Here is a 26,503-nt window from a genome sequence, read left to right on the forward strand (position 1 = left end):
GCACTATGAAGCAGTATATAAGTCAAAGTGCTATTGCTATTACTATTGCTAAGTGCATATTTTGCAAGGTTGATACTATCTCTTTTTAAAAGAAGGATCATTTCCTAGTAATCATATTACTAAGTGTAGGATATTTCTCCCAAAGGGAAATGTTACTTTTGAAAAAGGCCATTAATAAATTTATACAGAAATACCTAAATAGTTAGATAAATCTGAAGAAATACAAAAGATTGTCAAGTTTGAGATTCTTAAGAATGTTAGTGGTGTTTTAGGGGTAGATCCAGTGGTGGGTTGCAGGCAGTAAGCCCCGGTATGGGTGTACTGCAGCCTGCCCCAAGCACCGGGTACCGTTCCGGTACGATGCTCCGGAGGGCCCATCCGCCCTTCCAAGCTTCTTACCTGTCCTTTAAAGCCTTCTGCGCTTCCGTGTACACTTGGTGCGTATAGCACCTGTGCGACGCTCCGCCGAGCAGCTGGAGCGTTGTGGAGGCACGCGTCCATGTGGACGACACCGGGCCTGTTCCAACTGTACTGGGTAAATGTGTGTGTTTACTGGTAGGTATATAAAGGAATAGATTTGTGTGTGTGGATAGTACTTGTGTGTGTGGATAGTACTGGATTATCTTGGTAAAGATAATATTTTGGACAATAAGCTCATATAATAGGATTGTGGTTAATTATATTTTTATAAACACTGTAAATTGGAATGTAAATCAGAATGTAAGCCTGGATTTTATGAAGCAGTAACTGATAATAGAAACTGATAGTAGAAACTTTGGATCCATTTGATTAAAACTTTTTTTTAAGGATTCTATTTTTGATTAAAAGGATTATATTTTTTCAGAGAATTTGTGAGTTTTCTTTCACTCAAGCTCTTTAGTAATTTCCCTTTCCATTTTAAGTGTTATATATTTGATTCTTGTAGATAGAAAAGCTCCATGGGCTCAGGAGATTATATCTCTTGCATAGGTGTTCCTTTTGCAGCAACTTCCAGTCCCATATGGAGCACCTTATAACTCTGGTTTAAAGTTGGTCCAATTAATTATAGTACTGGCATACTCAGTGAGCATATGGTAACAAAAATCTCTGGAAAATTTTTCCTTATTTTCCTGATGAAGACCAACATCTCTTCATTTAGCACTTTAGTGTGTTCATTTAACAGCAGAGCCACAGAATTAGCATGTGTGTATACGATGCCCCCTCAGGCGTCGTTCCTCAGCATGTTGATTTGTTGGTCATGCCAGAAAAGCCACCAAGTTGGGGCTAATCCTTGTCTTTCCTTTCTAAAGTGGACTTTCTTAGAATGTTGCTTATCATTGCATTAAAATATTCTATAAATCCATAATAAGTTCCTCCTATAGAGCAACTTTGGGAGTTTTCTAAAATTATTCCAAGTTGATTTCCATTGTTATCTTCACCTGATTGGTAAGTAGCTATGATACTGCTCCTATTCACAGTTGCATCAACTACCTAAGATTTTTCATGGTGTCAACAGGTACCTCAGTATTTGAGAAAACTCCACTTTCCAACATCTGCTCTTACCACTATTTCCCATGTCTCACGCCTGCAAGTAAATCTTGATCTATTGATATTGGTACTTTCTATATTAGGTATCTCAGAAGCAGCAACAGAGTAACTGCTATGACTTGTTTTATTTTAGATTATACTTTTGTCTGTTACTCAGACTCATCAGGGCCTTATATTTAACAACTATTATTCAGCTAACGATTTAGGTGCAGTCTTCAAACCGTTCCAACTACTGAAATAAGATCTGATATTTTAACTAGCTAGTTTTAAAGCCAGGATTAGGGTTGTCTTACCTCTCTTGTCTGTGTGGGGCAACAGTAGTGTTTCATTTTCAATAACCTTTGTCAGGCTATGTTGATAGATGCTTCATAAGGGCAGTTCTGAGTGTGCTGGTCTTTGACAAAAAAAGGCTGAGAAAACACTGGGATGAAGGATATATGAGGAAGAGGATTTTCTTTTAGAGTTGTCAGTAATCAAGTCAGCATAGCACATACCATCATTTTTCCTGGTGAAATATGGCAATTTTGCTCATTTCTTTCCTTAGGACGAGCAACTGTTAGTGTTCTTTTTCTTATAGAAAGTTCAGCTTTGTCAAACCAACAAATAGTAGTACCAGATTTCTTGCAAGAGTGACTCCATTCAGTTTTATGCTTGGTCCCACCCCTTGGTTTTATCCCAGGTACCACATCTTTTAGCAGAGGATCTTCCTTTTGACTCTTCATTATATATTGTTGGTGCCATGAAATGAATGCAGAAATTGAAAATGGAAGGGTTTAATAATATAATAACAACATAATAACATTTAGAAACACTACAGCATAACAGCTCTTACTTTTCAGAATTGCTTTCTCTTTTCTCAGTCATATGCATCTCAAGGAAGAGATCCTTCAATCTGCTGCAACAATCAGTTATTTCAGTAGTAAGGCAGGGTGAGTTGTTATGAGTAGATGGGAGTATACTCATCGTTTAGTTTCAGCAAATGCTGTAGGATTGCCACCAGTGTGCACTAAGAGTGTCTAGCCTGGTCAACTCTCACAACATGCCAAAAGTCTTCCACACTATATCAGTTAGTGCTACATGAATAGTCTGAGAGAAACCTCTGTACTGGCCAGAAGTATTCTGAAGCTACATGAATTGCATCATTCAGTTGAATTTGGGTGGCCTTTTAGTTTGACACAGCAAATCAGAACACTTCCGTATCAAAGTAAGACTATGTTGTTTCACCACAGCCAAGTATGAACAGTAATGGACAATACCACTACAGTCTTTATATAGGCAAACATAGTAGACTCTGTTCCTGTTCTGTCTAGTAGTATTGGTGCTTCAAGGGGACAATGATTCAATTTGCAAATAGCAACAGGCATCAGGCAAAAGCACTATAGAAGACACATAACACTACACAGCAGAATGGGAATTTCTCCAGTGCACTGCTCAGAGAGCCCAAATGCTGGGTTAACACAGCCTATCTGCCCTTGGACTGAGTGATGTTTTTCTTGACCACGCCTCCCTTTGCCTGCACATGCTCAATTCGAAAACTCAGTCCGCCCGAGTTAGGGCTGTTTTGGGAGAGCTCCAGTCTAAGAGCAGAAAGGCTGGAAAAAGTTTCCCAATTTGGACCACGTTTAAATTCTCAGATAGAGGAAATCACGCTTCTACATCAGGTCTGTCTATTTGCCTCCAGTGAGGCTTCCGTCGCTTTAAGAGAAGGGCTGCCGGGTTTTCCCTGCTGTTGCTAATTGCAAGCACTGCAGGGGGTTGAAAAGGCTTGCACAGCGGGGGCTGGCTAGCAAGGGAGCAATTAGTGGGATAAACCAAGTTCCCTGTTGGAACAGGGGCGTCCCAGGGGGAGGAAAAGTCCAGCAAGGCTCTGAGAAGGCTCTAAAGCAGGTGAGCCGGATTGCTAGGATTCCCTCGCCTGCTCCATTTTGCCCGGCAACAGCAGCGACGGCTGGAGCCTTCACGCACCTTTCAGGGCTGGAAAGAGCGGGAAGCGGCTGCGTGCGCACCCCCCGCCATTTTGGATCGCTCCGACTCACTGGGCAGAGCGGCAGAGCTCAGAGCGTGCGAGGAACAAGGCAAGCAAGAAGAGCCCAGCCAGCCAACGGAGCCTCAGCGAGCCCTCAACGACTGCAGAACGCCGCGGGGAGGCTGGGGGCTAGTCTGGGAAGCCAGCTAGTCTCTCCCTCCGGAAAATAAGCTAAGTCTCGGGGAACCGAGGGCGGTGGGAGGAAGGAAATCCGACCCCAAGGCGGCCCTTCCCTCCTGGAGATTCTGCCAGCGCTTTTGGACTGCAAAGGCCAGCGCGTGCCCATCCCAACTCCAGCTATCTTCCAGGCCTCGTGGGGACCTGAAATGGCTGAGGAATGCAGGGAGGCCTTAGGGGATCAGGTGGGGCCCTCCAGCAAGCGCTGCAAGCTGGATCCCTCTGTAAATAAAGGCAAAGGGCACAAAGGCTCACTTGAAAGGTCTTCTCCAAGAGCCACAGTGGATCCTAGGGAGGTTTCAAGGCCCCTTCAGCCAGAACCTAGCCCAGACCATCGCAGCAGGGAGTCAGCTTCCCCTGATCGTGCCCAATCCCCCGGGGACAGTGAATTCTTGTCTGGGGATAACTATGCATCCAGGGATCCATCTCCTGAAGCATCTTGGGGGTACCCCGACTCCCCTAGCTCCTCCATCAGAGAGGAACGAGATTCTGTCCAGAATTCCCCCTTTGGGAAGGGTGGATCCAGCTCAGGCAGGCCTAGCCGTCGCAGGCCCAGTAAGCAAAAGAAAAAAAGGGGAAAAAGTCCTGCTCTTTCGGATGAAATGAGGGAGGTAATTGCCTTAGCCATCTCCCAAGGGATAGCTGAAGGCATTAAGCGCAAGGGCTCTCGCAAGGGCAAGGCCCCAAAGGAGAAACGCAAACCTAGGGCCTCCACCTCTAAGGAGCCTGTATCCTCTCCATCTTCAAGCCCCTCTCACTCTGGGTTATCAAGTTCTGAGCAGGAAGAAGGGGAGATTTTCGCCCTTTCCGAAGACGAAAACCCCACCCCTGACAAGCCAAAATTCTCTGGCCTGTTTCAACCGTCATTATTCAAGTCTATCTTGCACAAAGCCATGACGGCCACAGAGTTAGGCCCCACTTCCAGACCTGAGGCCTCTCAGGCTTCCACTTCCAAGGATCTTAAGCATGGGTTGTTCAAAGAGACAGTAGAAACTCCCGAGGTTATTCCTGTGCCAGACCTATTTATGGACGCGGTACAGCGCCAGTGGCTACAGCCGGGCACCCTGACCAACCCCAGTGGGGGGGATAGAACTCTATATACAGTAGAAGATAAAATGGAGGAAATCCTCAAATTCCCAGAAGTAGATGCCCCAGTCGTGTCTCTGACTTCCAATTCCAACCTGCCAGCTGAGCTCCTAGAGGGACTTAAGGCAGAAGATAAGAGGTCGGAAAAGGCATGTCAGAAAACACACATGGCGTCTGCCTGGGCCATCAAGGCATCCACCTCTGCCTCCTTTTTTATGAGGGCCACCCTATTCTGGCTGCGCCAACTCAGGTCCAGACCCCCGCCCAGGAAATCTAGGTGGCGCCATGAGCTAACCAAGATTATTACCGCTGTCGAGTATTCGGCGGATGCCACCTTGACAGCAGCAAAATTCTCTTCCAGAGCTCTAGCTTCCAATATCACCTCCCGCCGCCTCCTATGGCTCAGGCACTGGCAGGCCGAAATGAAGGCTAAATGGAAGCTGGCATCGGCCCCATTTAAAGGGGGCTTTCTGTTTGGAGAGGCCCTGGACAAGTTTGTCACCGAAACCAAGGACAAACACAAGATCCTTCCGGCAACCTTTAAAAGGGGTGACCGGAAAGGGGCGGGGTCCTTTCGTAAGAGACCCTACAGGAGCCAGGAAACAGGGCAATCTTCTCACCCTTCCTCCTATCAGAGGCCCTTTCAGGCAGGGGGGGATAGGCACCAAGACAGATCCTTCGGGGCTCGTGCCAACCAATCCCAGTCTTCCTTTCGGAGACCATTCCGAGGAGGAGGAAACAACAGTGGTGGATCCCGGCCCTTTCGTAAGGGAAAGTGACGGTCACAGGGATCCCCCCATCGGGGGTCGGCTACGGCTGTATGCCGACAGGTGGGAGGAGATAACATCGGACAAGTGGGTCGTCAACACCATTCGCAAGGGCCTTCTCCTGGACTTCCTATCCTTTCCCCAAAGAAAGTTTATCCACTGCCCTACCCCCAGGAACCCAGAAAAGAGGGAACGCATGAGGGCAGAAATCTGCCATCTCCTAGAGATAGAGGCGATAGAGCCAGTCCCCAGGGATCAGCAGGGGAGGGGCTTCTATTCGATCCTCTTCCTAGTGCCCAAAGGTTCAGGGGGGTGGAGGGCCATCTTGGACCTCAAGAGCCTAAATCAGCATCTGGCTTACAAGAGGTTCAAGATGCAGTCACTCCACTCCATCCTGGGCTGTGTGAGGGAGGGGGACCTATTGACATCAATAGATCTCAAAGAGGCCTACCTGCATGTCCCCATCCATGTGGCCCACAGGCGGTTCCTGAGGTTCTACGCGGAAGGGAAGCATTTCCAGTACAGGGCTCTTCCCTTCGGGCTATCATCTGCGCCCAGAACATTCACCAAAATTCTGGCAGTGCTAGCGGCTCATCTCCGCAACCATCCGGTTCATCTGGAATGTTATTTAGACGACATAATCATTCACTCTCTCACCACCAAGCAGGCACACCGCGATGTTTCTCTAACTGTGCAGACCCTGCAGTACCATGGCTTCTCTGTCAACATGGAGAAGAGCCAGTTCCGACCATCCACCTGTATACAGCACCTGGGTGCGGTCATCAACTCCACCTCCTGCCAGGTATTTCTTTCGCCAGACCGGCTGTCGAACCTGAGACGCAGAGTGAAGCACTGCAGCCTTGCCAGGTCGGTACCCATCATTCAGCTGTCCCAGCTCCTAGGGATAATGATCTCGTGCCTGGGGGTGGTTCCCTGGGCTCGCCTTCACGCCAGGGAGCTGCAGTGGTTTCTGCTGCCAGTGCAGAGGGCCAGGAACAGCAACTCACTCAGGCGGGTTCGGCTCCCACGAAAGGTGATCCGGTCTCTGGCATGGTGGAGGTCCAAGGCAGTCAGGAAGGGCTGCCTGTTCAAGGAGCCGGAGAGACTAGTTGTCACCACGGATGCCAGCCTCCCGGGGTGGGGCGCCCACTGTCAGGGCCACCTAGCCCAAGGCCGATGGACTCAGAGGGAGGCCGCCCACAGCATCAATTGGCTGGAACTGAGGGCAGCTCGCCTAGCGCTGAGAAAGTTCGCATCTCTAGTAAGAGGGGCTCATGTACTGTTGATGACAGACAATGTGGCGACAAAAGCGCACATAAACCGGCAAGGGGGCACTCGATCAAAGGCCCTCATGCTCGAGGCAGAAGCGCTGGGCAGGTGGGCGGAACGTCATCTGGCTTCTCTCAGTGCAGATCACATCTCCGGCGTAAGCAACCGGGAAGCAGACTGGCTGAGCCACCAACGCATCGACCACTCGGAGTGGCGCCTGCACCCGGACCTGTTCCAGCAGATCGTGAGGAGGTTCGGCAAGCCACAGGTAGACCTGTTTGCCACACACAACAACACACAGCTCCCACGCTTCTTCAGTCGCTACCACTCGCCCCAGGCGGAGGGAACAAATGCTCTGAGGTCAGCGTGGCCTCAGGGACTTCTGTATGCCTTCCCTCCACTTCCGCTCATCCCTCAAGTGGTGAACAAGCTCCTGACCGAAAAGGCAGACCTCATTCTGGTGGCTCCCTTCTGGCCCAGAAGGCCCTGGTACGCAGACCTGGTCAGCCTCTCAGTTCAAAGACCTTGGAGAATCCCCCGGGACAAGATTGCCCTCAGCCAGGGGGCCATCATCCATCCGGAGCCCCAGTGGCTGCAGCTAGCCGTTTGGCACTTGAAGGGGAGCTCCTGAGAAAGCAAAAATTCTCTGACCAGGTCATTCGAACAATCCAAGCGTCCAGGAAGCCCTCTACGACTAGAATCTACGATGCCACCTGGGCCGCCTTCTCACGGTGGTGCAAGACTAGGAACATAGAGGCCTCCTCAGCCTCGATCCCCCAGACCCTAGACCTTTTGCAAGAGGGTCTGGATAAGGGCCTTGCAGTCAGCACCCTCAGACGCCAGGTTGCAGCGTTGTCTACCATCCTGGCAAAGGGCTCCTCTCGCTCGCTGAGTCAGCTCCCCCAGATCAAGAGCTTTCTCAAGGGAGCAGCGAACATCAGCCCTCCAACTGTTCACCGGTATCCGTCATGGGATCTTCCATTTGTGCTTAAGGCCCTGACCAAAGCCCCATTTGAGCCTTTAAAAAAGACCAGTCTGCGCTACCTCACCATCAAAACCGCTTTCCTGGTGGCCATTACATCCGCTCGCAGGGTAGCCGAGCTTGCTGCGCTCTCTGTCAGGGAGGATTTGTGCGTAGTTCACCCGGACAGAGTAATATTGAGACGTGATCCGTCATTTGCTCCGAAAATTAACTCTCTGTTTCACAGGACTCAAGAACTTATTTTGCCCAACTTCTGTCCCCATCCTTCTCACCCTAAGGAGCGTGAGTGGCACAAGCTGGATGTGAGACGGGCCGTGCGCACGTATGTAAAGAGAACAAAGGACTACCGCCGGTCAGAGGCTTTCTTTGTCTCCTTCCTCCCTGCGTCCCTGGGCCGCAAGGTCTCCTCTCACACTGTGGGACGTTGGCTACGTGCTTGCATCAAACTGGCATATGAGCACCAGGGCAAGACGGCTCCGAGATGAATCACCGCTCACTCCACCAGGAGTGCTGCAACGTCTGCAGCCTGGGCAACCCAGGCCTCTATCCTAGACATTTGTAGAGCGGCCACCTGGGCTTCCCCCACGGCCTTTATTAGAAACTATAAGATTGACACCTTTGCCTCAGCCGAAGCCTCCTTTGGCAGAAGAGTATTACAAAGAGTGGCTGAAATGCCAGAGGCTTCGGCGCTTCCCCACCCTGGGACTCAATAGCTTGGGCATGTCCCAGCATTTGGGCTCTCTGAGCAGTGCACTGGAGAAAGACCGTTGGCTTACCTGAACGGTCGTTCTCGGGGCACTGCGAAGAGAGCCCAAACCCACCCGGGTGTTAGTATTGAACAATGTGGCTGTATTGACTGTAATTGATTACAGGACGGTTCCTTCGTTTTCGAATTGAGCATGTGCAGGCAAAGGGAGGCGTGGTCAAGAAAAACATCACTCAGTCCAAGGGCAGATAGGCTGTGTTAACCCAGCATTTGGGCTCTCTTCGCAGTGCCCCGAGAACGACCGTTCAGGTAAGCCAACGGTCTTTTTAGAATGAGAATTGTCAAACTGGAACATGTTCATTGGAGAAAAATCAAGATGATAAAAGATTGCAAAATTCTAGAATAGAATGGAACAGAATGGAACAGGAACAGAAGAGAACAGAACAAAATAGAATATAACAGAATAACAGAGCTGTAAGGGACCTTGGAAGTCTTCTAGTCCAGGGGGCTTAAGAGAACAATTTATGAGGAATCACTAGATAGGGAAGACTGAAGGAAAACATGATTATTGTGAAAAGATTTGAAGAAGGATCATGCAGAAAAGTGGAAGAATTGTCCAGTATTGTGCCAGAAAACAGGAGACAAATTGGGATTTCAACTTTTTAAAAAAGTAGATTTTAGTTGGAATCGGGGGAGAAAAAAATTCTTTGTTCTTGAACTATTCACCAGGAGAACAAATTACCCTGTGAAATATGGAGTCTGCTTCACTAGAATTACTTAGACCAGCTCACCATCTACCAGGGATGCTATAATTGTGGATTCATGAGCTAAGAGGTTTGAACAAGGTCTGTTCAAATCTTTCTATTCCATGATTCTATGAATAAAGATTTTGGCTGCCTCAGGAAGTTTTCTACTAGGATAAAAGAATGGCAGTTTCTTTCAGGAATAGCTGCTGACTCTGTTTAGTTATATCAGTTTCTTTTTAGTAGAAGGCTTTCATCTCTCCGTGTCTGTTTTCCAGTAATCTCTCTATAGATCACCTGCCAGTTAATCCATGAAGCACAGACTAATTCACCTGAACACAAAGCATTTCCTTAAGGAACTGATTATTCTGTGTTTCAGTCTATATTCTTGCAGATCTTCCTGATTCTGAAGTAGGGTTTGTCAGTAAATATTCATGGTTTTGATATCATCCCTTTTAGCCCTGCAGTTTTCAGAGTAAAATGAACTACTTTTATCTTTTAAAATAATGGCCTTAGATGGTTCTGGATGGTGTACAAAAATTAAAAACCAAATAGAATAAAATTATTAACAGCACTCCAAATATCCAAGGTTGAAAAAACAAACATTATATCGTCATCAATTAACTAATGGAAGTTGCTGACATCTTAGTCCAAATGCCTAGGAGAAATTTTTCATGAGCTGCTTCATGAAGCCGCTAGAAATAAGTTTCTGATGACAGCACTGCACTGTCTGTATGGAAGCAGTTTTAGTATCTTCCCTATATATGGTGATTTCACAGTATTCACATTTTCTCACATGGTAGCTAATCATTTTAAAATATTAGTAATTGTAATTGTAGAAGTGGAAAAATTATTCAGATAATCCTGATATAATAAAAAATGAAATTCCATTGCCACTCTTCTAAATGATGCTGGATTGCCAGTCTACTGATTATGCAGGATGGTGACTTATGGCAATAAAATCCATAGGCTCTGTATTCTGATTTGATCAGTTAGTAAAAGAAAGAAATTACTTATATCCATTGTTACTTGAAATGCAGCAACAAAGAAGAGAGCGTGAAGTTAGAAGACAGCAAGAACGGGAACAGAGGAGGAGAGAACAGGAAGAAAAAAAACGATTGGAGGAGCTAGAAAAAAGGCGGAAGGAAGAAGAAGAAAGGAGAAGAGCGGAGGAAGAGAAGAGAAGAGTGGAAAGAGAGCAGGTAAACCTGAAACAGCATGAATCAATTATGTATGGTTTCTTTCCTTCTCTTTACTATAGGAAACACTAAGGAAACTATTGGTTACAGTCTTAAAGAATATCTTCCATCAGTCTGGTTAGTGTTTTAGTATAGTCATTCCCTTTATGACTAGGGAATGTAACAGTATAGTAGACTATTAAGAGCAGACTAGTTTCGGGCACCTGGTTAAGGAATATGGAAAAATCTGAACTAATGTTTGATGATTGTCTTCCTAATTCTGGGCAGTAAGTTTCTTCCACAAAGTCACAACATGTAAATATAGTAATAGAGTTACTTTATCTGCTTATACTGAAGCAAATGACTTTAAATGCATTCAATTTAAATGATTTAAATGCATTCATTTCTCAAAGTTTTATCAGTATTGGATCTTTGACAAAAACTGTATTAGTTTCTCAGTCTCAAAGATGAATCTTGCCTGTTTGAAATATAATTTGTATATAAGTCAGAAAGTGGAGATATTCATATTGGAAAAATAATTTTCAGGAAATATACTAAGCACTAAGAACATCATGGTGTTATTTAAAATTTATTGTATTCTGCTATAAAGTTTATTTGGGCTTTGATGTCAAACAACATGTAATATATAATGGGATTTTTCAGAATACATAATAATAGAAATGTTGTTTTAGAATTGTATGCGATACCGTACTTAACAGTATAGTTTAGCTTCCCTGAACTTGGCATCTTCCAGAAAGTTTGGAACTGCAATTCCCAGAACTTCTGTGTGAAAATACATTTGGAGAGGGCTAGACTGGAGAAAAGATTTTCCCAACTTAATTTTGGGAAATACATATGCAGTAACAGACATTTGTGCAAAACAAATTAAAAAATGTTCTCCCTGAGTAACTTAATTGGGTCTTAGGAAATCATATTTTCAGGTAGCTGAAGAAGTGCATCAACCATCTGCCATTGTTTGCATGCAGCTAGAGATGTATAGTTAACACACACTTTCCAAAATGTACAGGTAGTCCATGATTTACAATTATTTATTTAACAACTGTTCAAAGTTATGATGCAACTGGGGAAAAAAATGACCTATGACTGGGCCTCACATTCAATAACCCTGGCAGCATCGTTGTGATCATGTGATTAGAATTTGGTGCTTGTCAGTCAGCATGCACAGTATTTTAAATTATTGCAGCAACCAAGAGTCGTAAATACCAATGATTGCTATTTATGACTTTCCCAGGGCTGTGAGAAAAATCAGTGAGAGAAGATGGATGTACCTAATGATTACAGTATTTGCTTAATGATCATAGTAAAAGTCGTAAAATCAGGTGCAACTCACTTATCAACTACATCACTTAGCAATGGAGGTGCTGACCCAATTGTGGTGAAGTGTCAAGGACTACCTGTATTGCTGGCATTGATAGATTTTGGTTTTTTTAAAAAAAACATATTGCTACAAAATGTTAACTCCACTTAATTCTGGGTATGCGAGGATTGTATAACAAGCTAGTATGCACCTTTTTTTTTTGTCTCGTAAGATTTCAAGCAGTCTCATTTTGCCATTGCATTGTGTCATTAATTCCTTTTGTGTTTGCTGTCTTTTCATGTGTGTTTGAGCGCATGTGTTTACTTTCCTTCATTAATTTGCACGACAGGATATTCTTAGCTTTGGATATGTTGCTGCATATTTTGACTTGGCTTAGGAATCCAGACTTCTGGAGTATCACTGAAAATGCATTTGGAGTTATATCTTTCTCTAGTGGATGTTTTTTTTTATGTTCTGTCATAACCACCACCTACTTCAGATTGGCATTGTCTGCATTGAGGATGAGGCTAGGATCAGTTTATAGTCGAGGTTAAGGTTCCAATTGACAGGTCTTTTTGGTAGAAAGCTTGCAAAAGGGATGCCTTAACTAAGCCTGGCTCTAGTTGTTGCTCATGGTTCATCATAAGGTGCAAAACTAATTCTGTTATTAAAAACGCATGTGATTTTGTGTTGGCTGTGTTGATAAGACTTGCTAGTATTAACTACCAACCTGTTTTTAAAAATTCATTTGCTTGTTTTGAAGTCAAAATTCTACAGGAAAAGTTTAATTTTTTCCTAGGCCACAATTTCTTTTCCTCTATTCAGGTCATTTTTTTTGGAGGGAGGGTCTGTAATGGATTTTTTTTCCAGTCCTTAGTTTAGCTGATAGGGTTTTATTTCACTGTTCTTTAGGGAGTCCCATTATTAAATTTATTATTGAATTGTCACCTTAAGGTGAATTGGGATAGTTGGCATTTTTTCTTTTTCTTTTGTGTGGTGTTGCACTCAGGTGCTTTGGTTACATTCCTGTTGTGAACAATTTTATTGCTGGGTAATTTCTATGTGACAGGAGTATATCAGGCGACAGCTAGAAGAGGAGCAGCGGCACCTGGAAATTCTTCAGCAGCAGCTGCTCCAGGAGCAGGCCATGTTACTGGTAAAGCACTGTATCTGTTTTGTTAGTAGCTACTGTTTGGGATTGCTTTCTCTGACCGGTGTCCCAGGTTGTCTTTAAACGGACACAGCTGAACTTTATGCACAGGAGAGCTTGGCGCAAGAGCGAATCATCCTACAGTGTGGATGGGGCTGCCAGACCTACATGGACCATGCTGTATGATGATCTGACAAGTGAAGATTTTTTTCCTCTCCCCTAAGTTAAAGACGTTACGGTTTGGTAATTGACTTTCTGAACAGCCCTTCTCAAAAGAACAAGAGTGCAGACCATGTTATTTTATTAAATATTGGATATAAAAGTCAGGGTACTATGTTCCTTTTGCCCCCCCCCCCCATTCACCCCCCCCCCACAACAAAACCACTCTACCCTTCCATGGCAAAATAGATTTATGACTGTGCCGATCACAATAGGTTAACTAATGCTATGCCTGTAAGTACTGAATCTTGCTAAGTGCAGTGTAAAATGTTTTATAAATTAAGGGAAAACCTGTGCTCTGTTTGAATGTAATTTTGAAGCTTGGTGTATTTACTCACCCTGGAACCTGCAGCAATATGTATAGCCACCAGAAGATAAGCAAGTGGCTGCTAGCATGGGGTTCATATTTTGACCTGTTCTCTCAAAGGAATACAGATGGCGAGAGATGGAGGAACACCGACAAGCAGAGAGACTTCAACGTCAATTGCAACAGGAACAGGCATATCTTTTGTCACTTCAGCATGATCACAGGAGGCATCAGCAGCAGCAGCAGCAACAACAACAGCAACAGCAGCTCCAGCAGCAAGAAAGGAATAAACAAAACTATCATACCCCAGAGCCTAAATCCCATTATGAGCCTACTGAAAGGCCACGGGAGGTAAATTCTATCTCAAGTTATTAGAACTAATGTTGCTTTTAAAATATCTATCAGAATGTATATAAAGATCACCTTCTCATAAGAAAATTGAGAGAGGAAGATGAGTGTGTCCCATTATCCATCTTGGAGGAAAAGGACCATTTTTAAATATACTGTATTTTTTGGAGTATATGACGCACCCTTCCCCCCCAAAAGAGGGTGCAAATCTGAGTGCGTCTTATACACTGAATACAGCATTTTTGGCCTTCCAAAACCCCATCCCCTTTGCAAAAATGGCCATGCATAGCCTTTAGGAGACTTCCAGAGCGCTCCTGAGGGCTGGGGAGAGCAAAATTGAGCGAAAAACAGGCTGTTTTTTTGCTTATTCCCCCCCCCCGGCCCCCAGGAGCACTCTATAAGCCTCCTAAAGGCTATGCATGCTATGTTTTTTGACAAAAAACAGACTGTTTTTGGGAGATCTGCAGAGTGAAAAAACTTTTTTAAAAAAATTGCCTCTTTAAAATCTTGGTGTGTCTTATACTCCGGTGCATCTAATACTCCGAAAAATACTGTACTTTTACCCTTTATGGTGTCTTTCCTTTCATAGAGCATCAGCAGATAGCATGTAACCAATTTCTATATTTGAGGTTTATCCAGGAAAAACACATCAGAGACCAGCAATTTAGCCCATAAAATCTCTTCACTTCTCAAAACAATAAGCAAGATAGCTATAATATTACACTAAAGTCACATGAAATTTCTTAATTGATTACCAATTGCTATGTTTCAGTCACTTCTGAAGAACCTCTAGTGAATGTACAAATCAATTTGATTAACTTTTAGCAGTTAGAGATCTGTTGTGACTGGTAGGATTTGGATTAAATAAAACCTAGTAAGATGGAAAGGAAGACACCTAATTTATGTGATTGTATATATTTTATGGCAAGAAATAACACAGTAGAAGTCTTCTATACACCATTCATTAGTGATTATTGTATTATAGCATAATCAATACTATACCAATAATTTCAATAAAGATTTTCTATTGTATTAATCCATAATACAACTGATGAGAATGTGACAATTTATCAAATAGTTTCATGGATGTAAAACCATGTTTTCGGTGCAACTTTATTACTACATTAAAGATCACATTCTTGCAACAAGTTCTGGAGGAATTTGGAAATTGTATTTAACGCTTTCAGGAAGCACCACAAGAGTCCAGGGCCCAAATTCTAACAAGCTTCAACCTTGTTTAATTTCCAATTCCAAATAAGGGTAGCCAAGTACTGTTGGGATAATTTTCACTAAAACATATATTTCACCAAAGAGTCATGTGTTATCTGCAGATTAGCATTAATCCTAGCATATTGAACTGATGCTAAAGACTGACCATTATAAGGAAGACAATGTATTCATTTAATTGTTTTTAAAGTATAATCCATCCCAATTATAAAGAGCAATGGTCAATAGTAGAGATGTGCATATCATCATACTGGGCTGGGAGCTACATAATAGGCTTGGGATTCTAGATTACCAGTGTTATTTGTAGTGAGTGCATCTGTTGAGTTGACCAGAAAATGATACTTGTAGTTTCTATCAAGGAATTTTATTTCAATTTCTAAGAATCATCTTTTCCTTATATCAGTTGAGTCCACATATGACTTTTTTCTTGCCAGGTTGATGACAGATATAGAAAGAATAACCAGAGCTCCCCGGAAGCCCAGTCTAAACAGGGAAGCAAAGTGTTAGATCCACCAGTGCCTTCAAGATCAGAGTCCTTTTCAAATGGAAATTCCGAGCCAGTTCAGCCATCATTGCAAAAACCAATGGAATCGCAGGTAAAATCCTTGTGAAATGTACGATGATGGAATGGGGAGAACAAGGAAGAGTTGGGAAGTAACATATATAGAAACCAACAGATTATATTACACTGATATAAGTATGGCACCCTAATAGAAAATACTTTTCCATATTTCTTTGTGGGGGACTATCTTGTTCTTCTCCCCAATAGGCTAACTAACACTCCATTAACATATGTACTCTCAGTAAAAAGCATATTTTTTCATATCTTTCCTTGGCATTTTTTAAAAAGTTATTTCATTCCTTCTGAATTTGACATTTTGAAAGAAAAATTCTACCTCCTTTTCTAGTTGATAAAATAGATTTTTCATGGCATGAATTAGCAGTGGTTAAAATAGAAACTTCTATCTAGTGCATTTTCCTACAGTATTCTTGAGATAATAGTTGAATTAACTAGGGTAAAGGGACACAATTTCTGCCTCAGGGATATGTTCAGTTTCTGAAAGCCTTGTATGCAGTATCCAGAGTCCTCCAGAGGTTGCTACCAAAACACAATATTTAATGTACTGGTGGCTACTGTTAAGTACCTGACTTAATCATTAAGTGAGTTATTTCATTCCAATTTAATTAAATGAAAATGAAATGAAACAACATTTAATTTTGGTTATATTCTCCATTTAAAAACAAACTTGCTCTGGCAAAATAAAAATCTTGAATGAGAAAATTCAATGAGAAAATTCAAGCAGGTGGACACAATTTCCAATCTGAAAGCAGCATCTAATGACCAATGTGTGATCAGTTTTCTATTACTGCTTGCTTTCTCAAGATAACTTTGAAGAGACAATGATCGCTCTAAGAGACAGATTCAATGATATAGTTTACTGTGTATTTAAAAACAATTTCAGTGACTGGATTTTTGTATAGATCTATCTGATAGGTTTGTTTTTGTAAAATGGTTTTTTTGTACCTTTATGTTGACAATTGGCAGTACTGAGTCAAAACAGTACCATATGGTAATTGTAATTGTCAAAAATACCCAACTATTTCTAACTAGGAAAATGATGGAAATGTTTTGGGGAAATTATGCTGAGAAAATATAAGCTAGTTATGAATATTTGTGGTAGTTGAGAGTGTTCAGGTTTTTTTTAATCATTATACTCTTCTAAAATATATTTTATGTAATATATTTATGCCATGGGCAGCTCTAAATTTACAAGAAGTTCCTTTAGTCATCCTTTTCTTTCAAGAATTCTATGAAACCTATTTAGGTTTCATGTTTGAACAACTAAAGAAAAAATTTGGACATAGTATAATTCTATAGGTGCAGTAATAAACCTTTATTGTAAAGTTTGCCTTGGACATTATAGTAAAGTGCCTATGATCATATTTCTGTGGTCTCTAATGTGCATATATGCGGGATATATATATATATATATATATGTGTGTGTGTGTGTGTGTGTGTGTGTGTGTGTGTATATAGGTCTCTAGTTATTCGGGTTTTTTCCCGCGTAAAATTGGAGGTGTCCTGGCGACGTTTCGACGAAGTCTCACTCGTCGTCTTCAGGCTTGGTGCTCCCTCCAATATTTTTACTGTTGCCTTTGTTACAATACAACATATGTATGTATGTATGTGTGTGTATGTATGTATATGTATGTATGTATGTGTGTGTGTGTGTGTGTATATATATATATATATACACACACACACACACACACACACACATACAGACACACACACACACATACAGACATACACACACACACAAAATGTATGCATATATCATATATTACCTGATCTTTGTATGTATGTATGGAGTTTACAGTGTGTATACACACACACACATTGACAAGGGCACATATATAAATCAGTATATATATTTGCTGAAAAAGAAGCATGTAACTCATGTAACTCTTCCATAATGCCTAAATGCAACATATTTCACATTCTGAATATACCAATAAATTGTTTCAAAGCCATTATATTTACTGGCTTCTTGGTTGCTTCTTTTGACTTCTACTACTCCAAAATAAGTTTCTTTTATTGATGTTTTAAATTTGGTATACGGCATATTTGGAACATACTTGGCCATATGTTAGAACAAATGGGATTTGCTCTCATTTCCTTCCAGTGAACTTATATGTTCAGAATATGCTTTCCGACATGCCAGTACATTATGTTCACAGCTTTTCACGTTCTCTAAGCACCTTCCTTGCTTTAAGCCCACTGATTTCATCATGTGCTTACCTTGCTTCATATCTCAGATGTGACCACCCTGCTAGCTAAATCCTTCTTGCCTTTTATTCTGTGTTTAATTGGGAAAAGCCAGTTGTACAGAACGCATTGAATGTTCTATGTTTTGTTTTTTTTGTAAGGTACAGTGGTCTCACCTGGCATCTCTCAAGAACAATGTTCCCCCTGTCTCACGGTCCCATTCCTTCAGTGACCCTTCTCCCAAATTTGCACATCACCATCTGCGCTCTCAGGACCCATATCCACCTTCACGCAGTGAAGTGCTAAATCAAAGTTCTGACTCTAAATCTGAGGTATCTGACCCCACCCAAAAGTCTTGGGCTAGATCAGACAGTGACGAGGTGCCTCCAAGGGTAAGAAATAGAAAGACAGAAGTTTGACTTCTTTAAACCAAAGAATAACAGAAGGCATGTGCTAGTTTTTTAATTAATGAGTGCACACCTGTAGAATACCAGAAACAGGCAATTTGTGCTTTTAATATGTTTATACGCCACCCCGGGAATATTTTTGTTTTAAGGGTGGTATATAGTAATAGTTCTCCTCCTCCTCTTCCTTGTTTCATTTTTTTTCTGAAGAAGAATTTGCCTTCTAAAGTAGATGGTTACAGAAAATTGAAGATCAGCAAACATTTATAAGATGTCTATTATCCATAAATAAAATATTTATCATTCTAAAGGTAATATCCAAGAAAGCACGAACCAAAAAAAATCTTAGCCAAAATTATTTCTTTAAAATTCCTTTAACTTAAGTCAGTGAATATTTTAAGATAATATTGACCACAAAAAAAGGTTTTTTTAATGTGATTTACTTTTATCAGATATAATCTTGCTTTCCTCCTAGTCTGCCTTTTACTGATCCATTATTAAGCATTTGTTGGTTCCTTAGAGCTTAATTTTCTAAATCCTCATGCTACTGTAGCCTATTGCTGTGTGAATCCCTTGCTTTAAAGTTCTATGTTCTGTCATGATTGTCTGTGAATGGGTAGTTATTTGTTTCTATGCTAGCTATTTACTAAACAACCTATTTTTTCAGCATCTTAAATGCAGTCCAACTGGTTTATGGGTTCTATAGTTGGTGAATATTTAACCAATAGAATAACTTTACTTAGATGCTAGTAATATAGTTTTATACATTTAGTAATATATCTGTGTGTATATCTTTACAGGAGCAAAAAAAAAAAACCCTTAGTTTTGCTCCTGCAACACTATATTAATTATTTTTATTCCCACTTGTTCACTCCGTAAGGTACCAGTGAGAACCACATCGAGATCACCTGTGCTATCCCGCCGAGATTCTCCACTGCAAAGCACTGGACAGCAAAATAACCAAGCAGGTCAAAGGAACTCCACCAGGTTTGTAATGTTTTCTTCCCACACCATGGTTGAAGTGGGAAGCACACTGGACACACCATGTTCACTCAGAATATAAGATTTGACCTGTATTGACTTTTTTTTTAAGCCAAAGCCTGCTATAGCTAAGCAATCTCAAAAGGTGTATTTATACCATTAGGGAGTAATAACATCTTAATGACTTTCCAGCAGCATTCATATAAATAGGGTTTCCTTCTGAAGAACTATGCTAGGTTATCATGCTTCGGCCTCTTTTTAAAATATATCTAATACGTCAGAAAATGGTAGCAAAAGTAATAATGTAGATATTCATATTAGAGTTAAGCTTATTATTTAACTTCACGGACATACCAGAAATGATTGCAGAAGCCTATTACACTGGCCAGTCTCCTCTTTAATTCTGTTCAATTATGTCAATTCAGTAGGACATTTTATGGATTAAAGTACATCTGGTCCATCATATACCAAAGTTATAGCAGTTCCTCTTATACCTATTTTGTGATTTTGTCAACTTGTGTAGACTGAGAATGTGAATTATATGTATAATCAGTCTCTTAGGCACGTGCATAGTTGCATTAACTTAATTGTCTAAGTCATACATTAAAGACTTACAAGAGTAGGTGATAAATGTGTTGAATTTGCAGTGAGACTTTCACCAAAAAAATACCTCATTTGATCCCATCATATTAAAATATTGGAACATTTTGATGTTTCTCATTTTTTAGGTGAGAAGGGTATGGTGATTTTAGCTTTAGTCATTTGTGGACTCTAGCTTGACCTCTAGAGACCATAGAGGTTGTTTTAGAATATAGACTGCATTTTCCCAGACCCACAATCGACAGAGCAGTTTATTTTTCTTTTGTCATCAGCCCCAAGAAAATTACTAGATCTTTAGGCATATATCATGTGACAGGCTGGATTAGGATCAACATATTTATTCATTTATTTTATATCCTGCCTTTCCCCCAAGGACTCAAAACACTATATATAACATTCCAGTGTTCAATTTTTCCCACAAACCTGTGAGGTAGATTGAACTGCATTACAGTCATTCAGTGAGCTTCCAATGGCCAAGGATCATACACTCTTTAAAAGAAGAAAGAAAAACTCACAATCTGTTGGAATGCCCCATAATCCAACATTTGAATGTGATTAGTTGGAAATGGTTATCTGTACTACCATGTTTAGGCTGGTGGATTATGTGGCCATTTTTTTCTCATTTGTATCACAAGTGGATTACAGTAATGTACTATAACTGGAATGTCTTTAAAGAACCCTGTGAATTTATACTAATCCAGAATGTAGAAGCAATTTGTTTCTTGGCATACATTAGTATTGTGATTACAGGTAGTCCTCAACTTTGACCCAAGAATATTTGTTGTAAACCATTGTGACCATAAGTTTTCATCTGTTCAGTGTGACTCTTAAGAGGATATAGATTAATAAAATAGACTTAAATGCAATGACCAAAGCGTGACCTTATCTGGTAGAAAATGTTGCTAAAACTGAGTTTATGGAGATTCCATTTCAAATTGTTCATAGAAATTTATGTGTGTCCTTAGGTTGGCCCTGATCCCTCAATCTTGCCTGCCTACAGAGTTATTATTAAAATGGAAAGAGTCCTATGTGCAGATCCAAGTGTAGGATTAAGAAGGTTAATCTAGGGACAACAGATTCACTTCTCCAGAGGCAATCAGTGGGTGAAGCTAAAAGAAAGATGCATCCTCTGTGACATTATGTCCTTTTATATTCAGGAGGAGACAGCTGAGGAGAAAAGCTGGTTGAAAATAGATTAATTTCTGAAATTATGCATGCTATTTTCTTATTGAGAAAAGGCATCGGATCAGCAGGAAGGAGAAGTGTCTTTGTTTAAGCTCTTGTAAACCAAGCAGGGAGATGTTGCCCGAGAAGAGGCAGGATATAAATTCTAATTTAAGAAAAAGAAAGCAAGGTCAAATTAATATTTTTTTAAAAAAAAAAATCTCTCCTTTTTAGCAATATAGAACCTCGGTTGCTCTGGGAAAGAGTGGAAAAATTGGTGCCAAGACCAGGAAGTGGAAGTTCTTCTGGATCAAGCAATTCGAGTTCACAGCCTGGTTCCCATCCTGGCTCCCAAAGTGGATCTGGCGAAAGATTCCGAATGAGATGTAAGAGATGGGGTGGGGAATAGATTATTCTTATGAAAGCATTCCAGGTTCATTGGAACCAGAGAGAGATTTTGAATGAGATATAAGCAAAAAGCTGTTTCAAGTGAAGAATAGCCATATGTTACAAAAATGTAACCCTTCAAAACAATATTTATCTGTCTGTCTATCTATATCTCTATCTATCTATCGTCTGTCTGTCTGTCTGTTTGTCTGTATCTATCTATCTATCTATCTATCTATCTATCTATCTATCTATCTATCTATCTATCTATCTATCTATCTATCTATCTATCTATCTTATCTGTCCACAAATTTTTTTTTACAACCTCCACTTAATAGTTGCAGTAAGAGCAAGAATAGCAGACTTTTTCTGATGCTGAAATTATACTGGCACCTACATATAACACACTTACATGCATTTTTCACACACATATATACATACACAAACACTTTTCTGTTTCCTAGTCATTTTAAGTTATAAAATGTAGGAAAACTTAAGCAGAATGTTAATCTGAGAAAAATAACTTGGGAGTATATAAAGAAATGTACAGGTAGTCCTCGGTTAACCATTCTTTCAGCAACCATTGAATGTTATAATGTCACTGAATGAGCAAACTTGGGATTAGTTCTTGAAGTTACGACTGTCACAATATCCCTCTGATCATGTAAGGTCCTTGGCAACTTAAAACTTATAATTATGACAGTCGCAGTGTCCTGTGGTCATATGTTTGCCATTTGGAACTTTTGCTGCCAAATTCCAACAAGCAAAGGAGGCTAGCAGGATGTGTAAATGATGATCAGTTGATGACACACTTAATTACCATGTGGGATTTTCCTAAGAATGACAAGTAGAACTACCAGAACTATCATTGTAAATTGTCACACTAACATAACATCACACTCTATTAGTCTGTAGAGATTCTCAGTCATCCAGGTCATGTTGTCCAAAATATGCTTTTTCAGGAGGCAACTGAACTTTCTTGGGTTTTTTTTTTATTTGAAGACGTTTCGCTTCTCACCCAAGAAGCTTCTTTTGCTTTCCTGTCAGAGCTGAAGATTTTTTTTTTGGATGAGAAGTGAAATGTCTTCAAAGAAAAAGAAAAGTCCAGTTGTCTCCTGAAAAAGCACCTTTGGGTCACACTCTATGGCCACATTCCTTGGTAATGGAGTTCTTGGTCTGAATTATTGTTAACAAGTACTACCTGCATTATTCTCATATGATCTGTTATTAACATGGAATCTATTGATCCAATTTTTAATAACTATTTTCTGTTTCAAATATTTCAGAAACATATTATTTATTTGTGATCCTCCCAACAGCGGTTTTGTTTTATTTTTTGCAATGGCAGCAAGAACTGTCTGATTGCTGTTTGATTCTTCCATTTATTTTCTAAATCAGATTTAAAAAAAAAAATAAACTAGCCTTTTGTGTTACTTGATTATTTAGCATCATCAAAATCTGAAGGTTCCCCTTCGCAACGTAATGAAACTGCAGCCAAAAAGAGTGAAGAGAAGAAAGAAGTCTTCAGACCCTGCAAGCCTACGGTAAGGCTCCTTATGGTCTATATCTTTGCATAGCAGACGGTGATAGTTTTTTTTTTAATTGGATGGCAAGGAAATGAATGAATACGGTGTGATGTTTAATTTTCATTACCTTTGGTCATCTGCACATAACAAAATCAGTTATTTTTATACCATTTTTTATTTCATAATATTTCCAATAACTCCTTCCAAGCAATTAACCCAAGCAAGTAGAATTTAGAACATTAAATAATATCTACGCGATTTTAGAATTCTTGAAAACTGTGACAGCCAGTCCAAATGTGAGAGCTTTAAGCACAATTACAGGATCTTTTGATGACTGAGGCCTACGTTATCATGGAGCCAAGAAAGTGCCTCCAAAGGCGATGATAGCGCAAAGTGAATAGGGCACAGAGATGGGTAGAGTTTGAGTTTTGTTCCCAGCCAGCTTCTTGGAAGGATTTTTGTTTTGTTTTCATAACTGTACTAAACTTATTTAAGGAATTATGCTATTATTTTTAGGACATTCAAGACCAAGACATCCAGTCATTCTTAACTCATTAGAGAAAGCAATGGGTCTTACCTATGTAAATGCTACTCATGAAAACAAGAAGTTTTCAATTTGCAACCATTTTTTCCTGAAAGCCCTATTGAGTTGCCTTTAAGTCTCTTGCCCAATCAACACTGGCACCCTTCCATTCAACAGATATGATGTACTGAAAGGCCAATCTGTACATTTAGTAAAAAGACAGCCATTTCTTCTTTCTCCTAGCTGAATTTCATCCAGCAGTAAAAGGGATATTGCCTTTCATTTCTATAACTAAACCTGTACTCATAGTTTCCCACAATTATAGTTTTCCTATACATTAAAATTAGCTTGTTTATTTATGCACTAATAGAAAGCTTTTTTGAAGATCAGTGGGGCCAAATCTAATTTGATTCAAATATTCAAAAAAATTATTTGTCTCCTTAAATCTTGCATCTGCCTTTTTCCTCCCATTGATATCATTTTGACTTTTTGTGGAAGGAGTCAATTTGTCTGATTCAGCACAGATGTTTCTGGTTTTTGATATTACTGTTTCTTATAAAATTTAAAGAAAAATAGAGAAAAACAAACTTCTACTTTCCATTATCCTGATTCTTATTTATAATCCTATGTCACACTTTTATTTCATGCTCTACTTTCTTACTCCTTCATTTAAAATTTTAAGTAAGCCACTGCTGTAATTTTAAGACCCAAGATAACTGGATTAGTTCCTGAATTAATGTTGCATTTTAGTTATGTATTTCATTCCTTCATTTAAATGTTTAAATAAGCCAATGGTATAATTTTAGTATGTGAACTTCCAAGATAAGTGCCTTAATTCCTGTACTAATTTTGTATTTTACCTTTCTTTCCCAACCATGCACCATACCTTGGTCCAATGTTGATTTGCTTATTTTGACTGATCTTCAGGGAGAAGTGGTAAGTAGTGTTAATTTATGGAATAACTTCAAATTTTAACATGACTTAATTTAAATTTACAAAACTTCCTATCCTCTTCTTCCACATGTGGCCATTTGAAACTGCCCAAAGAAATCTATGGAAACTCAGGGACTATTGTGAGCAAAACTGGGCAGAATATAGCAGGTATTAGGGGGAAGGGATTATATGATAAAGCTAAATTAAGAAAGTTTATAGAAAAGAAATGCATTAAGTTATACCCATGTACTATCTCATGAGATGTTAAATTTTCAATCTTTCTGTGAAGTTATATGAAATGAGTTTTGCTTGATTTAATTATATTAGAATTAAAGCATTAAAACATATTTAGTAAATACTCAGTTTATGAATATTTACTAAAATAATTTACCAATTGAAGAATAAAAGTATCAATTAATGGGATCCAGTTCTTGGAAAAAGCTGTTGAAACAGGCAGTGCTCATCATTAATTTTGCAACATTATTATGATATGATTTTTCCCCTAGGATTTAACTGCTTTAGCAAAGGAATTGCGGGCAGTAGAAGATGTACGACCACCTCACAAAGTGACAGATTATTCATCATCAAGTGAAGAATCAGGAACCACAGATGAGGAGGAGGATGATATGGAGCAAGAAGGAGTTGATGAATCTACTTCTGGGCCTGAAGATGCCAGAGCAGTGTTAGTTACATTTTTCCTATTTCCTTTATTAAAGAACCTTTGTAATTTATAGGGTTGTCCTTTTTAGCATATACTTCTAAAAAATAAACTTTAAGGAAAAATGCATAATAAACTAAGAAAAATAAAAGGCTAAGTCTATGCTAACTAGAGGGACACAGTGGCTCAGTGGCTAAGACGGTGAGCTTGTTGATCAGAAAGGTCAGCAGTTTGGCGGTTCAAATCACTAGTGCTGTGTAACAGAGTGAGCTCCCCTTACTTGTCCCAGCTTCTGCCAACCTAGCAGTTTGAAAGCATGTAAAAAATGCAAGTAAAAAAAATAGGAACCAGCGTTCCATGCACCTTCGAGGTTTAGTCATGCCAGCCACATGACTACGGAGACATCTTCGGACAGTGCTGGCTGTTCGGTTTTGAAAAGCAGATGAGCACTGCCCTCTGGATTCGGAAACAACTAGCACATATGTGGGAGGAGAACCTTTATCTTATGCCAGCTACTACTTAGTTAGCTATGCTAACAATACCAATTTGTTTAATTCCATAATCTCTTAAAAGACAGGTCTTTCATGAATATGTAATGAGTAATTCTTTAGAAAGTCCATAGTTGCAGTTATTTTAATATTGTAGTGAATCTTGGATATTGAAGCCCCAATGATAAAATGTCGTCACCACACAGATCCACTTTGAACCTCAGCAATGGAGAAACGGAATCAGTGAAAACAATGATTGTTCATGATGATGTGGAAAGTGAACCTGCGATGACTCCTTCCAAGGAGGGCACTTTAATCGTCCGACAGGTAATGTATCTTTCAGTATGTAATTTGTTCCTTTTCATCAGTTCATTCATTCTCTCATTTATCTTTTCCCACTTTAAAATTGGTTAGAGACCCAGATGGTAGCCATTTATGAATAAACAGACTTAGAGCATGCAAAGAGAACACTAGTTTTCACCCATTATTTCACTGTGTGTTGCATGCATACTTTGGAATGACTGTTGTCCGATTCTACAGTGTTTATTTTAATCTCTTCTAATGTGGAATAAAAGAAAACTGTAGATGTCGTAGCAGGAACTTGGTGTAAAGCCAGTAGCATTTGTATCACTTCTGATAGCATCTTAAGAGAAGGTAAAAAAAAATATCAAGTGGTGAGACAGCTCTAAGACAGTAAAATAAGGATCATCTAGTTCATTTTAAATCACTTACAGTTACACCACACTATCTCACTGAAGAGTTCAACCAGCTTACACAAGACATTTCCTATCTTGGCAGGTTTCAAGACCAAGGCAGCTTATCTTAGGAAATGTTGCGCCATAGTCTTGGTGTCATGAGAGGTTATGTAAGAAATGGTTGAGAAAATGCCTCTGTTCCCTTGAACTTCCTGGTATATTAGGTTAGGTACATCAAAGGTCATGAACTACATTTCTTATTTTTCAAGTGAACATCATTTTTGTAATTGAGCCCCCGTATTTAGATGGCATAATGATAATTTAAACAGCTAAATTAGGACATT

The 26,503-nt window shown here is 40.3% G+C and overlaps 1 protein-coding gene across 6 annotated transcripts in view; it reads left to right on the forward strand.

Annotated features, from left to right (window-relative positions):
- The window catches only part of MAP4K4 (mitogen-activated protein kinase kinase kinase kinase 4), a 166,229-nt gene that overhangs the window by 120,896 nt on the left and 18,830 nt on the right, over positions 1-26,503 (forward strand). For 2 of the 6 annotated variants that reach the window (XM_032226564.1, XM_032226567.1), the window contains exons 13-23: positions 10,324-10,485; positions 12,849-12,935; positions 13,576-13,806; positions 15,465-15,626; positions 17,962-18,192; positions 19,085-19,191; positions 21,184-21,335; positions 22,783-22,880; positions 24,313-24,321; positions 24,825-25,000; positions 25,671-25,791. In XM_032226564.1, coding sequence (XP_032082455.1) covers positions 10,324-10,485; positions 12,849-12,935; positions 13,576-13,806; positions 15,465-15,626; positions 17,962-18,192; positions 19,085-19,191; positions 21,184-21,335; positions 22,783-22,880; positions 24,313-24,321; positions 24,825-25,000; positions 25,671-25,791 — 1,536 coding nt within the window. The remainder of the gene's footprint in view (positions 1-10,323; positions 10,486-12,848; positions 12,936-13,575; positions 13,807-15,464; positions 15,627-17,961; positions 18,193-19,084; positions 19,192-21,183; positions 21,336-22,782; positions 22,881-24,312; positions 24,322-24,824; positions 25,001-25,670; positions 25,792-26,503) is intronic. The other 4 variants (XM_032226568.1, XM_032226569.1, XM_032226565.1 and 1 more) reach the window with 3 other exon arrangements.

This window comes from Thamnophis elegans, chromosome 11, assembly GCF_009769535.1.
Source record: "Thamnophis elegans isolate rThaEle1 chromosome 11, rThaEle1.pri, whole genome shotgun sequence".
Taxonomy (NCBI): Eukaryota; Metazoa; Chordata; class Lepidosauria; order Squamata; family Colubridae; genus Thamnophis; species Thamnophis elegans.